This window comes from Malus sylvestris, chromosome 15 (assembly GCF_916048215.2).
Source record: "Malus sylvestris chromosome 15, drMalSylv7.2, whole genome shotgun sequence".
Lineage (NCBI taxonomy): Eukaryota > Viridiplantae > Streptophyta > Magnoliopsida > Rosales > Rosaceae > Malus > Malus sylvestris.
This window is the reverse complement of record NC_062274.1, coordinates 40,792,959-40,810,550: the sequence shown is the minus strand read 5'-3', so window position 1 is coordinate 40,810,550 and position 17,592 is coordinate 40,792,959. Positions and strand designations below refer to the sequence as shown.

At 36.9% G+C, this 17,592-nt stretch overlaps 3 protein-coding genes across 3 annotated transcripts; 2 read left to right on the top strand and 1 right to left on the bottom strand.

Moving 5' to 3' along the window:
• The first annotated feature begins 208 nt into the window (after nt 1-208).
• On the top strand, nt 209-2,253 carry LOC126603439 (V-type proton ATPase 16 kDa proteolipid subunit-like). Its single transcript, XM_050270285.1, has 3 exons — nt 209-522; nt 615-900; nt 1,881-2,253. Exons 1-3 carry the CDS (start codon nt 441-443, stop codon nt 2,011-2,013), a joined length of 501 nt encoding a protein of 166 aa, XP_050126242.1. The 5' UTR covers nt 209-440; the 3' UTR covers nt 2,014-2,253.
• Nucleotides 2,254-4,949: 2,696 nt separating this feature from the next.
• LOC126603440 (acetyltransferase At1g77540) lies at nt 4,950-6,947 on the top strand. Its single transcript, XM_050270286.1, has 2 exons — nt 4,950-5,308; nt 6,717-6,947. The coding sequence occupies exons 1-2, from the start codon at nt 5,036-5,038 to the stop codon at nt 6,795-6,797; spliced, it is 354 nt and encodes a 117-aa protein (XP_050126243.1). The 5' UTR covers nt 4,950-5,035; the 3' UTR covers nt 6,798-6,947.
• Nucleotides 6,948-7,859: 912 nt separating this feature from the next.
• On the bottom strand, nt 7,860-11,800 carry LOC126603438 (F-box protein 7). The gene is made up of 11 exons (XM_050270284.1): nt 11,579-11,800; nt 11,061-11,147; nt 10,849-10,961; nt 10,339-10,455; nt 10,157-10,253; nt 9,853-9,926; nt 9,452-9,505; nt 9,253-9,354; nt 9,026-9,084; nt 8,525-8,735; nt 7,860-8,269 (listed from the first exon to the last, which is right to left on the bottom strand). The coding sequence occupies exons 1-11, from the start codon at nt 11,586-11,588 to the stop codon at nt 8,210-8,212; spliced, it is 984 nt and encodes a 327-aa protein (XP_050126241.1). The 5' UTR covers nt 11,589-11,800; the 3' UTR covers nt 7,860-8,209.
• Nucleotides 11,801-17,592: the final 5,792 nt, after the last annotated feature.

Here is a 17,592-nt window from a genome sequence, read left to right as displayed (position 1 = left end):
TGATATAAAAATGGGCTTTATACAAACCATTAAATAAACTTTCAATGTGATTTTTAGTTAAAAGTTAAACTTTTCAAGCCTTTTTGGTTAGTTTCCTTATTTTTAATTGTTTTATTTGGAAGGTGTGATTAGTAAAAAGTTGGTTGCAAACTTGCAACGGTAAGTTATCGCGAGCCGCGAAGCGTTCTAATAAAAATCAAGCGTACCTCGCAGGATTAGTCCTGGGCTTTGCCTGCGGACACCTTGGGAAACCTAAAAATCAACCGTCCTCCTACAATTCAACTCTTTCTCTCTCCCTCTCTAAAATCCCCAAGACAGAATTCGATTCATTGTCGAACGACTAAAACCAGAGCTTCGTCGTCTTCATCCAAACCTCAGTTTCGCACGCGCAACCCAATCCCCGCAACCAAGCACCCCCACTCACACAAAGCCAGGGATACATGGCTTCTTCTACCTTCAGCGGCGACGAAACCGCTCCCTTCTTCGGCTTCCTCGGCGCCGCCGCAGCCCTCGTCTTCTCCTGTAATCTCATTTGATTTCTTCAAAGCTTTTCAATTTCGTTTATTTTCCTCTAAATTTTGATCTTTCGATTCGAATTTCTCATGATTTCGCAGGCATGGGCGCCGCCTATGGGACGGCGAAGAGCGGCGTGGGCGTGGCCTCCATGGGAGTGATGCGGCCGGAGCTCGTGATGAAATCGATCGTTCCGGTGGTTATGGCTGGAGTGCTCGGGATCTATGGGCTTATCATAGCTGTGATTATTAGTACCGGGATCAACCCAAAGGCCAAATCCTATTATCTGTTTGATGGGTATGCTCACTTGTCATCTGGCCTTGCTTGCGGTCTGGCCGGCCTCTCCGCCGGAATGGCGATTGGGATCGTCGGTGACGCCGGTGTCCGGTAACCCTTTCACTCTTGGTTCTTAATTCTTGTTTGTTTCGTAGTTTTAGCAGGATTTGACTAAACCCATTTTGTTTGGTTGTTCTTATTAGTCATAATTGTAAGATTATGTTGTAATTAGTTTGGAGATGTAATTGAAGAAAAAGTTTGGGTGAAATAAAGACATTAATGCTTGAGGATTAAGGGTGTCTTTTGGAGTGCCAACAAAGCTTTTGAATGTAAAAATTTGGGAGTTTTTGGGTGAAATCAGAAAATAGTTCGATAAGGGCTGCTAGATGGATACCGAGAAGCACTGGGGCTTTAAATGAAAGCAGTTCTGTGTGTCGTATGAAAGTGGCATTAATCAAGATACTACAAGGGGAGGCCCAGAGGGGGTAGATTTTTTGTGTGCCAATTGTTAGAAAAAGTCGGTGGTTATTTGTTTGCGTAATGTGGAATGTAGATATGTGGTAATTATGTAGAAACACGTTTTTATTGAGTATTTGGTACTTCGATAAGACTCAACCTCTTCACATTTAGTTCCAAGGAAATAGGTGAATGCAGTTCAGTTGCATTGAGTGTTATTTCTGCATTTTAATTTTGTGTTTGCGCTTAAGTGTGAGGCTGGCTACGTGATGCGATTGTTATTCGAATTGCAAACTTTGAGTTAATATGTTAATGCGTCAAAAGGCTCAAAACAATAATCGCAGCAGCAGCAGCAGGTAATTGAAAAACACTTGGTTGAGAAGATCCCAGTTTTTGTTGTCTAGACAATTGTTTCATTGTCAATAAAGTTGGTCATTGTTTGGATTCTCCGCTTTCAAAAGCTCGGTTCCTTTTTAGTTCAGTTGTTTTTGCACGCGATTGAATTGTTTCTCCCTTTTTCTCTTGATATTTTTCAAAGGTACAAGGTTACAACATTCGTTCTTGTATAGAAGAATCATAACATGTCAAGTGGATGATATTTTTATTCATATTTTGTTTTGGATTTTATTTTTCAGGGCTAATGCACAGCAGCCAAAGCTCTTTGTTGGTATGATTCTTATCCTCATCTTTGCAGAAGCTCTTGCCTTGTACGGTCTGATCGTGGGGATCATCCTCTCATCCCGATCAGGCCAATCTCGTGCGGATTAAGGAAGGCAAGTTTGTTGCTCCTCTATATTATTTGAAGATCGTATTATTTTGATTCCTTTAAGATGGTGCTATCACTATAAAACTTGGTTAATTTTTAGTTAGAAGTACATTATTTAAACTGCACCATGCTTATAGTTATGAAGAAACAATTGTTCCGAATGTTAATTTTCTCCTTCCTCATATAAGGACAGATTAGTTAATGAAAACTTCACCCTGCTGAAGACGTTTGGTGTTTTTCAATATTTTGCTTTTGTAAGTGGCTAATTGAATAGTTGTTTGCTCAAGAATCCTTGGCAAAAGTTTTATTATGCTCCAGTATATGATATTCCTGGAGCAATGGATGCAGTCAGTAGGGTTGGGTTGGGTTCGAAACGGTTCGGTTTTTTTTTTTTTTTTTTTTTTAAATTTTATTTATCCTCCCGTTCTTCGTCTTCTTCTTCAATAGCAAAAAGAATTTTGAATTGCCGAAAAAATTAAATACATTCTTCAATCAGTCCTCAAATGCACTTAATAAGATACCTTAAAACAAACATATGCAACTGGTTATTGGCAAATTACATCTAATCCAATCAAGAAATTTATGTGCACCATCAGGAAACATATGAGATTTAAGCTGCTCATCAGCAATTAAACAACAATCCTTGCATTTCTTAATTTCCAAGTGAATCAAATTACATTCAAGAAATTTGAATTATGCATTACAGCTGACATCTACCATTTCACCCTTCTACTACCATGCACAATCAAGAAAAGCAAAACAGGTGCAGCATAAAAACACCCATAAATTGACAAATAAATAAGAGAGATAGGGGATCTTTGGTGAAGGGAGGGCTGCTGCGGGTTATGGAGAAGAACAGATTGTAAACAATGTTTACAATCCGTAACAGGAGAAAAACTATTTCATAAACCACAAACAGAAAACTCCTAAATTACCAAATTAAAATCAACCAACAACACAACACAAAAACACAACCAAATTAAAATCAACCAAAATGAAAATAATAAATCTTTTTTTAAATTAATAGTTAAAACAAGGAAGAGATTGAACCGATTCGAACTCCCTCTGCCATCCTCCTCTACTTCCGATTCGAAAGGGGCGAGGGAAAATTATGATTTGGAAGAAGGAATCTGCGAGGAGAACAGGAGAAGACTGGAGAGAGAGTGATTTGGAGGGAGAGAGAGAGAGAGAGAGAGAGAGAGAGAGAGAGAGAGAGATTGAGGAAGCAGAGAGATAGGAAGAAAGTAGCGGAGGGGAGAGAAAGAGAGTGTATGAGAAAAGGTGAAAATTGAAATGGAAGAGAGAGTGACGGCTAGGGTTTGTAAACTTAAGAAATTTTATAAAAGCATTACATATTAGAAAGCTATAAATAAATTACTGCTTCAATTATAACAACATAAACCCACAGTCAAGTTGTCTTGAAACAACCATCCCACCTATAGGTCAGGGGTTTCAAACCCTGACACCAACACATTTTTGAGTATTTATATATAAATTATTTTTTTCGGTTCGGTTTGGTCCGGTTCGGTTTCCGAACCTCAAAAATCGAAACTGAACTAGCCAAATTTAGTTTGGTTCGGTTTGGCAGTTTCGGTTCGATTCTCACCAAAGACGAATTTGGATCATATTATTGTTAGCTCATTTTGAGACTTGGTCTACTCCCCCACCCCTTAGTGTAGATAATATCGTTTGTTTAAAAAATAAAATGAAATAATTTTCTTTTTTTTTTAAAAAAAGGAAAAAAAACAGGATGAGATGAAGGGACGAAACATTCTTGATATGAAGGTGGTAGATTATTTTTGCATGTATCGACAATGAAATTAGTAGTCTGCACATGCTCTACAGTTTGCACTCTCTGAGGCTTACACATCAATTCTGGGATCTTAAACCCATAGAATGGACGAATTAATTAACAAGATCTTGTTCGTTGCGATCAATCTTAATCCCTGATTACATGAGTTATCACGTGTTTCGTTTTTCTCAACTCACCCCACCATAATGAAAAAACTTCAACGCAAAGTAATTCAATTGTTCATTGTCACTAGTACTACGATATATTTACACTAAGATTCGAGATTTGAACCTAAGTGCAGATGAGTATCACTAGACCGTAGTATTAAGTGTCTTTTCTTCATTATTGTTAAGCAAGAAAATATTCTACTTGTAAGTGAAATGTCCAAAGTTTAACTTTTGTGAATGATGAATTTAAGATTATATTACTATTACGTTCCGTTATATGCAATGATGAAACCAGTAATTATCGGAGGGAGACGCGAAACTTAAAAGGGTAAAAAACCCAATCTTATTTCATTTGAGCTCTTCCGCTTAGCTTTCAAAACAAGAAAGACATCAGCTTATTTCATTACCATGGAAGTATCGGCATCTTGTGACCGACGAAAAACTCACATTCCTCTAAACAATACATATCAAGTACCATCTAACCATCTCTTTCTCTAATTCGTTATGTTGTAAAGCATCTTGTGATTGGCAATTGAAGTACTTACGTTACTAAAACTACGCAAATCGTAAATAAGGAATTTACTTTTCATGAAGAGTGCTTAACCAAACACAAAAGGGAACAAATTTCAAGTAAACAATGGAATGTGAATGTACAACCTATTAGCTTATCAAATTCAACCAAACAACAACAAAAATACTTATTCTGCTAAATGAGATCGGCTAAAATTCAGTCCAAAACGTAGGATCAATGATATTCTTTTTCACTTGTAAGCGAAATGTTTTATATTCGATTTTCGTTAAAGGAGAATTTGAAATATATTATTGCTAACTCATTATTAGACTTAGTTCATTATCCCACTCTTGGTGTAGATAACTAGATAATATCATTGGTTTAAAGAAAAAAAAAGAAAAAACAATTCTTGTGACCAAGCGAAAATTAATAAGAAGGCATTAATCACGTGCCAGCTGCGTGTTCAAGAGTTTTCAGGCATTTTGGTATTTATATGAAAGAGAGCGGAGATAGAGGACGACACACGACAGACAGCAGAAGGATAAATTGAGAAAATGGCAGCACCAGCAGCAGCGGCGGCGGGTTCATCGGAGGCAGAGGGTCCGAAGATAGTGTGGAATTCAGGGAAGCGGAGGTTCGAGACGGAGGACCATGAGGCGTACATTGAGTACGTGCTGAGGGAGAAGGGGAAAGTGATGGACTTGGTCCACACCTTCGTCCCTTCTTCCAAGAGAGGCTTGGGTCTGGCTTCTCTCCTCTGCGTCGCCGCCTTCAACCACGCCCAGTCCCACTCCCTCTCCGTCATCCCCACCTGCTCCTACGTCTCTGTAAGTCTCCACCTCTCTCTCTCTCCCCAATTCCTCTTACTGGGGTTGTCTCAGTTTTAAATTTTTATGGCATCAAGTATCCCTTTTTTTCATTTTTTTGGGATTGATTTCTGGGTGGTAGTGATTAATTGATAAGAATTGGAAATCTGGGAATTTGGCATATTCCCAAGCCAAATGAAGAAGTGTCATTTCTTTTACCCTTTGGGAATTGGGAGCACAATCATAAACGATGTCAAGATTAAAAGTTAAAATAAAATAAATTGAAGAGCTATATATTAAGATGAAGGCACTCAAAACTCTAGAATTGTACAAAAGATGTTATTATTTGTACGGATTATATTTTGTCTAAATGTTGAATTTATTGGTTTATTTGTTCTTATGTTACTGTTTGTAATCAACTGCTAAGATTAGAACTAGATCATAGGCTGTATGAATGAAATATGTTATAGTAGTTGTGTGTCTTTAAGTTTGTACACGTGCTGTGCACGTGAGTTGAGTCATGTTATAGGCGTGTGTGGGTTTGCAACCATCGTCTTGTTCATTCCTATTTGCTGAGTAATGGATCCAAGACGAGCAATGTATTTCCATCTTCTCTTCATTGATCAGCTAAATCAATTCCTCATTGATTTTTAGTTTTCAATTTATAAAATTAAAGCCTAATTTTTATAAAAAACACTTGCACCTTTTGGCGGCAGCACGGTTGTAAAAATCAAGATGACAAAGTTTTGAATTTTTTTTGGCGTTGAATCGCTAATGAGACGAAGAAAGAAAGTTTAAATTTATTTATTTATTCTTTAAAGGAGACACCGTTCACTTAACTAAATAATTTAAAAAAAAATATATATACATATTAAAATTAACTGAGAAATAATTTGGTGCCTGTAGAAAAAGAAAAATGCTCATGTGTATTTTAAATAATTTAACAAACAAAGAGAAGAGAGACATTACGAGGAATCGAACACGTAAACTCATACATTATAAATGTATCAAATACCATCGCAAACACTTTGATAATTAGTTAAAATGTTGACTATTTATACGAATATAACATAAACTTACATAAAGTACCCTAATATTTTTGGTGCCCCGGATGGTAGCCCTGCTCGCGATTTGTATACTAGTAATCGGTGCCTTGGCAACGCTTTCTTTTTTCTCATCATCCTTCCTTTTCTCCCAAGTAAAGGGGTTTTTTTGGTACAACCATGTGTTATGACCCTAAAAAAAAAAAAGAAAAGTTACATTATTTACATCAAAAGTATCTCGTTCATCATGTGACAACGAGGGATGAGAAAGGTACTAAGAGGGTTAGTGCAGGATTTACTTTTGAGATCATAAAAAAATTGTGGGTATTCTCCTTGTGTTATTTTATAGGGTTGATATATGCTACTGTTTTTGATGGATTTGGCAGGACACTTTTCTCCCACGGAACCCATCCTGGAATTCTCATGTGTACTCAGCAGCACCCGGAGAGATGAAGTCGAGCATTTAAATAACTAGTTTACTTGTAGCTGTAGCTAGTGAAGAAGATGTTTGTTTTGTAAGCGTACAGGGCTGGCACTTCTCTTTCAACCGCAACAAGTTTCTGCGCTCTAGTACTTTCAATAACAGATTTTATGAATAAAACATTCACTTCTTTTGCTGTGGTGGTGGTGGTGTTGTGGTTAACTATGATAACATTACCGGACTTCGGTTAGGCCATCTCCAATCGAAAGGGTTAAACATAGCTCCGTCAGAATTGTAGTCCTCGAAAAATTATTTTTAAATGTAGTGTTAGACCATACTCATGTACCATCTCAAACCGAAAGGGCTAAACATAGCCTACTCAATGATTTATTGGGTTAAACATGATAACATTACCGGACTCCGGTTAGGCCATCTCCAACCAAAAGGGTTAAACATAGCCCCGTCCAGAATTGTAGTCCTGGAAAAATTATTTTTAAATATAGTTTTAGGCCATATTCATGTACCATTTCAATGATTTATTGGTTTTAAGTTTATACTTTAAATTTATTAGAAAATTTAGTTAAATTACTGTTGGATATTTTTAAATTTAGCCGTTGATTTTGGATTAATTATTGCCACTAGGGAGCTGGACTCCAAAAAAAGGGCTAACAGGAAAGCTACATTTAGCTAGTTTGATGTCCTTTTAACCAAATAATAGTTTGGGCTCAATAGAATTATCAGTAGATGAGTTTTTGGACAAATTAGATCATTTTTTTAACTTTTGGACCTTTAGCCCTCTCCATTGGAGATTGCCTTACAACATTCATGTACTTAGTACAATCACCCATTAATGTCGGTTAGATATATGTTGTAATGACATCCAACGCCACCACCTGACCGTCAATGAGTGACAAAAATCCTGAACGTCTAAGCTCAAATAACCAAAACTATTTGTCTAAAACAACAAAGTGCTTTTGGATCGGATTCTAAAAGCACTTTGCAGTGCTGTATAAAGATTTTGTTATGCTTATAATAAAAACACATAAATGAGCAAAAGCGCTTCCAACCCCAAACGCCCCTGCGCTAAAATGAAAAGATATGAACAGAATTACACAGGAAGAGTACTTCACTTATTCATCGTTTCCATTTATATCAACAGATTACAACAAACCCAATTCGACATAACTATATGTTTTGGTACATCAAATTTCAGTAATACAGACTGCAGTTAATGCCAGAAGCGAAAACAAGAATACAACTCATATTCAGCATAACTTTATGTTTTGGTACATAAAATTCCAACAAGACAGTACCAGAAGCAAAAAACAAGAGCACACACCGGGAACATGTTTGATGCCGTCGCGCTTCAATTCATCATTGTAAAAGGAATTGGAAGTGTCCTCATAAGCTTATGACTATACAATGTATGTACATAGCAGATACTCTTTTGTTAAGGCATCAGCCTGGTACAAAATAATCCATCTTCTCCACCGGCAGATTCAGAAACGATGTCTCTACCTACATCACAAACGAAACAAATACCAACAATTTCACAGAAAAAAGTAAGAAATCACAACAATACATCTTGTGAACATTTCTTTGCTTTCAGTAGGGGAATCATATAAACTTTTCTAGACCGGACAAGAAGAAAATAGACTCAATGATTGTAAGAAAACACCAAAACAAGAACTTCAACAATTAATCACAAAAGCCTTTTACATGAGAAGGGACTTGGTTACTGAAAGTAAAGTGAAAAGGAGGAAACACATGTACCTCCTCAAAAGGAACAAAGACAAAAGGTGTTAGACCCCTCTTGTGCGAGACAGCCGGCACATCTGGGTTGTGAGTCTCATCGTCCTGCCAACCTTCAACCACCCCGAGGATATCCTCATCAGGGCCGCCAACCTCGTTATTGTTTACACCACTTGTAACAAGTGACAGTAAATCCATCCTATTGTTTGCTCCTGTTGTTGTTCCTCTTAACCTATATAAGAAGCAGGTAAGTTAGAAACTATGCAAAAAATAAAGACTCCCACTCCGCACCATTTCAAAGCCTTAACTAGATACTTCACGGAAAAAAAAGCCCACAAATACATACCCCTTTTGGCTGCAAAAACAGAAGACGTTATGTAATATGATAAACATGCCTTCGTTAAAAATCCATTTAAATTACCAGCTTGCATTTCCCTATGACATAATACAGTCCACCGTGTTCATAATAATAGCTTAGAATCTTAATGAAGGATATTCAGGCTATGCAAGCAGTTGCAATACCTTAGTCGGATTCTCAACACAGTAGGACGCATTCCTGGATACAGAACAGCAGCTTCAACCTGCAATGAAAGAGAGAAGAAAAATTTAAGATGCAAACTAAACAAGGTAGAAGAGTAGTTGAGTATCTGTGCTTAGTAAACACTCCACTAAAATCAATAACTGATCGAATTAAATTACATCCAAAACTTAAAGAATACTTTAACTGATTTGAAGAAACATAACCTAACCTTATCATCTGACAAAGTGTAATGGCCACTGAAAACAGAGTCTGCCCTGGCTCCACGGAAGTTCATGAACTTCGCTACATCCTTGAGTTTTTGAGATGAATTCTGATAGTGCAGAGAAGAGAAGAAAATAGGGCCAATCAGATCCGTATAATTATTGTTAATAAAAAATTTTATTATGAAATCTTCAGATAATTCCAACCTTGTAGAGAAATCGGCCAGAAGGAAACAATCGCATGTAACGGTAATAGCACACCTGCAAAAGAAAAGCAATGACTCCAAACTGCTGGAAATAATTACACAAAAAGACCACTTTGCAACTACTTTTTGTTTGACTATACGATTTCCCAATCAACGCATGATAATAAGCATTAAGGCAGCTACACTTCCATAATCTCAACTAGGTTTTAAGTAATTGGATGACAAATACGCATCCACAATGGGAATCATTTTCAAGGACGTATGATCAAGTCATGCCTTTAACAGGGAGTGGGGCTGGGTTATTTAGAATTGGAAAGTGAAAACTCCCTTTCTAACATTGTAGCATTGTAAGACACAGGTCTAATAGGCATCTGATAAACCTAAAAAGGAAACTATGCATACCAAGTGAACTGGGTTATTGATCTTCCATTCTGCAATTCCGGCACGGATATAGGTATTCCTGCTCACATACAGACCTGTGATATGAAAAACAGATAAGTCCTATTCAGAGGGGGATCTGACATTGGAGAAATAGCATCATTGCGTACGTACAAGGTCTAGATCTAAAAATACACATTGTGATGAAATTTTAAAGAATGAAGAAAGGGAGGCATCATTGTGTACGTACAAGGTCTAGATCTAAACACACATTGTGATGAAATTTTAAAGAAAGAAGAAAGGGAGGCAGGAAACAAATGCATCTTACCATCAGTGCGAACCCTTGGTCTTAGAAGCCACATTTTTCTCCATGAAGTGTCGTAGTTTGCTTGTAAAATCTTAAAGTTTTCAACCACCCCAGAGAGCTTAAGAAAGAAGACCCAGTTTAAAATCCAACATATACATGGAGAAAAATTTAAACTCCAAACTTTAAAGCCAACACCATTATACCTGCCAAGCCTTTAAGCAGGCACTGCGCCAAAACACAGGGTTACGGATAGTGTATCTCCATTTTCGACAAACACAAGCTGCCCTTCCCAAGTCATATGGGGTCATTCGTGCAAAAACCTGCACGCAAATATTCTCACTTTTTAATCAAAATATGGAAAGTCAACATGTTACCACCCATGCTCAATCTCCTATTTCAGTTATACCCACAACTATCTGGAATAGTCACACTTCAGTCCCAATAATTCATACTTTAAAGTAAAACAAAGTAAAATAAAACCTATATCTAGGGGAAAAAGAGAATTTGAAAAATTTATCAATCATCCTTAGAATAGTGAAGTTCAAATCACAGTTCCTTGGGTTATCTCCGAGGGATGTAAAAATTCTTACATCTTTTATAATTCCATTAAATTTCAAACAAATACTCTATTTTCATCATTGCTAACTCTACCAATGTTTTTATATTAAGGACTTGATCAAAATTTTGACTAGCTATTAATCCACAAATGATACCTCAAGCAGCAGCTCATCCGGCAAGCAACGGTGTAAAAGCGATGAATCGACTTGTACTTTTCTACTCGTACTTCCAATCGGTGCAACAGGTCTCACATTGATTCCATAAAGATCTGAATCAGAAAACCAGAGAATAACATAACTAAATTTGTATTGAAACTAGGGCAGCATATGCTGAAAGCGGAATCAAAGTAACCGACACAAGTATTTACCAAGCCACGGCCTCTTGGTTATATAGTACTGAACCGCGTTCAACCGCAAAGCCGATTCGAGTTCAGCAGGAACCTTCAGGGCAAAATCTGCAACAGATAGCCATTCATTGACATCAGCTAAACCAGCTCAAATGACTAGGTCAAATCAAACTTTTCTTTACATGTCGAATTCAATATTCTGCAAACTTTAACCAAAATTTAACTCCGGAAACTCGTAAAGTCCTTTCATTTTCCAATTTCACAACCAGCTAATGAATTGTAAACGAATTCCAGCTCCAACTCGTCTTCGAAAATTCCGAAAACACAAAGAGCACAATGCATATTCGAAAATTAATCACTACCCACGATGCGAAACCTCAAAATTTCTAAACTTTAACCAAAATATTCAACATTTAAATCAGATTTGTCGCACAACTACACAAAAGCATATCTTTTGCAGAAAACGGCGCCAAAATTAGACGGTTGAAGAATCCGATAGAAGGTGATAAAATTGAAGGTTCGAGAGATTAATACGATACCTGAAGCCATGAGAATGCTGGTTGGACAATCGTCGGAGGAAAAGATTGAAGCTTTTAGCAGTCGATTTTGTAGGGAAATTGGGGGAAGAAGATGAAGGACAGACGAGGAAGATGGAGAGAGAGACTTCGGCGATAACGACGACCCTTTTTTTCAACCGACTTTGGAAATTTTACCCGTCAACTTACCCGGCCCAGAATCCGGCCCAATGATGTGAATTCTGCCCAAATTGTGGTTGTTGTTCATTCTTAAAGAGTGATTTGCCATAGCAAACTCATATTTTTGTTCATCATATTCCAAATAAAATCAAATTTAAGAACCATTTTACCCTGTTCATTAAGTTAGTTAAATTTTGGTTTAAACTTAGGTATGTTAAGACAGCCCAATACTTTTATGTTAACGAATGATATGAGAAGGTGATAAAAGTGTAAGATCTAAACCACTTCAGCTACAAGACCTTGCAAAGAATGCAACATAAAACTTAACAAAGAAAATGATGATAGCGTACGAAGCTTAAGCTTATGGATACTTGGTGGAGATGAGATGTATCAGTGAGCCCTTCAAACCCTTTGTAAACATCAAATATCTTTGTTCAAGATTAAGGTATAGTCTCTACACTTGTGAGTGAGATGTTTTAGGTTTGATTATCGCCAAAAGTGAATTTGAAATACATTACTGCTAGTCTATTGTGAGGGTAAACCCATCCCCATTCCCCTTAATGTAGATAATATTATTTGTTCAAAAAAAAAAAAAATTAAGGTATAGTTACTAGCTTAGGTGGCATCTAATGTGGACAGCCACATCAGTTGAAAAATTTGTAAAACCCAAGCAAATGAAGAAGAAAGACTCCTTGTATACCACAATCATCATTTAATTAACTAGTTTTTCTTAATTATTAGTTTATTAAATAATGAACTAAATTTAAAAATCTGATTAATTCAAATGATGTGGCTGTCCACATTAAATGCTACCTAAGGTGGTATGAAAAAGTGGTACAAAAACATGATATGAATAACATTACTCTTTCTGATGCTCAAACAGTGTCATTCCATAAGCCCTCTTAAATGGAATTCCGCCTTCTAATACAACATCATTGAAGTGGAACCTGAGTATCAAGAAAGTCACATATAAATAAGCATGCCAAAAAGATTGTATTCACACATAAAAAAAAAAATACAGACAAAACATATCAAACACATGTATAACCGAAAGTGTTACCACTGCAATTACTTCATAGTTAACAAAAAATTCATTGTCTAAAATAGTAAAGCTAGTTAACTGCTGACCCAAACATTCCCAAGACAATCCAAACACTCTCAAGACAACAGCAAAAAAAAGAAAGCACAAAGCTTTCAATTTGGGTTTGTTTGGGACTTATTTTGAAAGGGTTAAAAGGTTTTGCTAGGAGCCAAAATTCTGTATGACACTGAAATTTAAAAGTGTGTATGAGTCACAAAAGCACCTTTTGATAATTTGCACCCTTCACTTTCAAGTTATCTTAACTAAGCATATGAATTTTTAATAAAAAAAATAGTAAAACCCTTTTAGCATAAGCACTTATGAGCAAAAGTGCTTCTACATCTACTTTGTTATAGTTGAGTTTGGTTCCAACATCTACTAAACTAGTTTAGTTTAACACACAAGAGGGAGGGTTGTTTTGTCCATTTTGTTTCACTTAGGTCACTTAATAAGTGGAGTGGAAAAAATAATAAGAGAAGCAAGGTCCACAGAAGGTTGGGAAGTAGTACGCCCGATTGCCTATATAAAAGGCATTACAACTTCATCCCTAATTAGGATTTTCAAGAGGCAAATGGCAGAAAACTCACTCTCATTTTCTGTCTAGACGTCCGACCACCATAGGAGGAATAGCTAGCAATCTTCTCTTCCTATGGTTACTCACCTCCTTCCTTAATCATCCTTGATGTCGAAACTTGGAGGCCCTCTTTAGGGGCTTTTGGAGAATCCTTTTCTTCCATCCATATTTAAGAAGACATGGAGCCAAGAAGCAAAGTTCCTCCATCCATATCCATGGAGCTCTTGAGCAAGGAGGCAAAGGAATGAAGGCCCTTTCATGGGTGAATAACCTCTACTAAGCAAAGAGGTGATACGAAGGTATAAAGTTTCTGAACTCTCTTTGTGTTTAGAGTTGAATCTTGGTTCACCACCACTACTAGGCTTTGAATTTGATGGTTTAAGTTTTGTTATAGAGTGCATACAAGCATGCTTCCCCCATTTAATTCTTAAATGTATGTATTACGTTAATAAACTTAGTTTATCAAATATTTTCCTTCATACAGGCCAAAGGCTCTCCAATGGTGAAGTTAGTAAGCAATTTATGAGACTTAAGCAGTGGGCAAGAGAATAAAGTATATGATAATTATGTTACTCGGGATGAACTTTAGAAGGGTGTCTTTATACTGGTCGAGAGAGAGTCCTTTTAGGATATATAATATGTATTAAACTAGGAGAATCCTAGATAATATCTAGGAGTACTTATTGCTTCCCTTTGGAGTGCGATTACTTGTGGCGCACATTGATCCTTAGATTGTAAGAATCTCCAAGAATATAGGAAACTTATATGATCCTCTATCGGATTAGGTTTCCACATCTTACGGAACAAGAATGGTCAATCTTAGTGAAGTAAGAGGACTTTGCCTGCCTATCTGGAACACAAGATGATGGTGGCATTGTTGGTCCATTTGTGCAGCTCAATTTGATAGGAGCTATTGAGTCCATGACCAGGCTTCTGAGGTATTCGCATTCCTATCTATCTTACTCTAGCATTGGAAAATTATGGTCCCACAATAGACTAATTAAATTCGCTTGAGGATGGATAGTTGGCCAAAGACCATGCCTTTTTGAGTAAATCAAAATACATACCGTTTTGAATTCTGTTGACACGTGGCAATCCGACTTGTAACCATTGCAAGGTAATTGAGTCGTTCTAGATTCAGATGTGTGACCTTGAAAGTTATGGCGTGAAGACAACAACGATGAAGGGTGTCATGTTGTGTATGCATGATAAACAAGAGCTGACTCTTTATTAATACCAAATGGCTTTGGCCTTCGAACACACAAATCTCGAGGTATGGAGCTTCGAATTCAAGGTTTAGATTATCAGAAATTCTTCTATAAGGAAGCACATGTTTTCTTCCCCTTTTAGTAACTCAACTTTTCCATATTTCAGATCAAAACATGGTTCTACTCAATATCTTTGATACTACACTGCTCGAACCCATTCCTAATTTTGAGCCATGATAAAGATGAGCTACTACCTTTCAAAAGTGAATTCCTTTCTCTTATCAGGTTTTTGGTCCTTAGTCTTCGTACAAAGATCTATAGCCAAAAGCAACATCCTTATCCCAGTCTTCGCATGCGAGTTCCACTTGAGTAGAGTGTTGAAATTCTTGAGTAGGCTCTTTTTCATTGGAGCCATTTTAGTTGTGAAATCTAATGAACAAATTATATTTCTCACAAGCGCATGAATCGATATGATAGTATAACAAGCAAGTACGAGTGTCGTACCCATAGAGATTTGTAAAGTCACCTAATTAAGTCCAATTATGTAGTACCCACAAGAATAAAATTAATGAAAACAACAAAACTACAAAATTCAAATAATTAACCAAAGAGAAGTTGATTTAAGATCAAGTGTTCTAAAGTGCAGTAAATTAAAAAGAGAATTTGTGTAAATCATTTTTGAAAACAATGGTTGAAACATTAGGTATCTGACTTCACAATATCAATCCAATTATATGCCATTAGATAATTTAATAAGAACAATTCAATTTAGGTTCTAGGGTTCGTTCTTTCATTATTATGATTGTTCGTTAGGTGTCCGGGTGTAACCAAGTACTTTTAATCATCAACTTAACCATGGCGTCTAGTTTAAGTCAATAATCAAAAATCCATTAAGTACAAGAGGAACAAAGAAAATCAAAAAGTGTCTTAGCAAGGCGTTTGCATCAACAACAATTCATTCATCCAAGAGAGCTATATCAAAGCTAAGCATATGGCGTCTACTATAACCTTGTCTCATACATTCAAAAATTCATATTAAAGGTAGCTAATCAATAACATGAACATAAAGAATGATTTAAGCATAATGAATGACACTAGAAACCTTTGAATTGATAAAAGAATAAAGTTAACTAAGACATAGAATCATCATGAAGGCTACACCAGATCCCTAGTAAAGAATTTAGTTACTCATAGCCATCAAATTACATAAAGTTATAGTTATGAAAATCATAAGTACAAAGTTTGAAAAAGATATTGAAAACCCCATAGAGAACCCCTTGGCGTCTAGCTTCCTCCTTAGGTCAATTGTGTAAAACAATATGACGAAGTGTCTTAATTTCAGGTAGACTGGCCATGGACTCACTCCAACAACACCAATACTGTCCCCACTTAGCCACCAACTCAATCCGTCAGGTGTGGGGTTTTAATGCAAAAGGCCTCGGTAGTAGTTAAAGTGGGGTAATTATATTTAAAGGGCTTGCTCTAGCCTTTTGGCCAATGTGGGATAGAGGAATTTTAACACTCCCTTGCACGTGAGACCTCATTTTGATGGGTCACATGTGAAGTTCCACATATCGGCAACCACGTGGAGCCAAGCCGGGGCTCACCCGTTCGCGCGGGGCTAATGGGGACGCACCCATTCACATGGCATCTCTTGGCCTACGTGGAGCCAAGTTGGGGCTCACCTATTCGTGCGTGGTCAAAAGGAACCCACCTGTCCATGTGGATGTATGGGCCTATCATCTGGCTTTGATACCATCTTAAATTTCAGGTAGACGGGCCATGGGCCCACTCCAACAACACCGATACTGTCCCTACTTGGCCACATGCTCAATCCGTCAGGTGTGGGGTTTTAATACAAAAGGCCTCGGTATTAGTTAGAGTGGGGTAATTGTATTTAAATGGCTTGTTCTCAAGTCTTCTGGCCGATGTGGGACAGAGGAATTCTAACAAAGTGAGTTCCCCCTTCTACAACGTTGCTTCTCTAACTAAATAGGTATAATTTCTTCTAGAAGCATTAGAATCATGATCTGTAAAATTCTGCTGAAAGTAGACATCCATAGCTTTCCATACGTATATGGCACAACACCAGTTCATCTTGATGAATTTATGACCACCCAACGAAAATGACAGTTCTGCGTCGCACTTTCTAGCTCAAATTATAATTTCAAACAGCAGCCATTAAATTGCAAATTGAACAAATTAGCATCTGATGATCATTGGAATACTTCTTGATTTCAGTTCTTCCCATCTTTGATCCTTTTTAGCCTTAAAATCACCAAAAGACTCCAAAGTCTTCTCTACGGTCCATTATCTACAAAATACGCACTAGACACATCAAATAACCAATTTTAGAAGAAAACATAGCATAAACCTTAGGAAATAAGGGCAATATAAATGCATAAATATTGTGTTATCAAATACCCCCAAACCTATCTTTTGCTAATCCTCGAGCAAAATTAAAATGTGGCACAACTAAAAACTAAAGAAATAAAAAGAAGAAGTTAATCTAAGCCACTTTTGTAGGGAATCACAATAACACTCAGCATGTGCCACAAGCCTTTAAACCCCTAGGTGTCCTTAGTTGGAGGAATTGTGTCTCCTGAGGGTTTACTGGTTACGTTACCCACAAACGTTTTACTACAAAACAAAGTTGTTAAAGACATCAGTTCCATAAATGAATGAAAACCAATGTATGCGAATCACTTCCAAAGCTAAATTTATGCCTTTAAAAGCCAGTACACCACATGAAAAAAATATGTAGCCAACATCTCAAGCACTCGAGCTTAAATGAATCCACACTCGGTGTCTGTACAAATTCACCTTGACCTAATTCTCACTTGGCTATGTCTCAATTTTATCTCAGAACCTAGGCTTTCATTCTTAACAAGTATATGTAATGAAGTTATGTAAAGGGAATCAAAATATAATCACATATGAGTAATATTAAAAAGAACGGCAATTTCTGAAAATAGATCTCATGAAAGGAATCAAA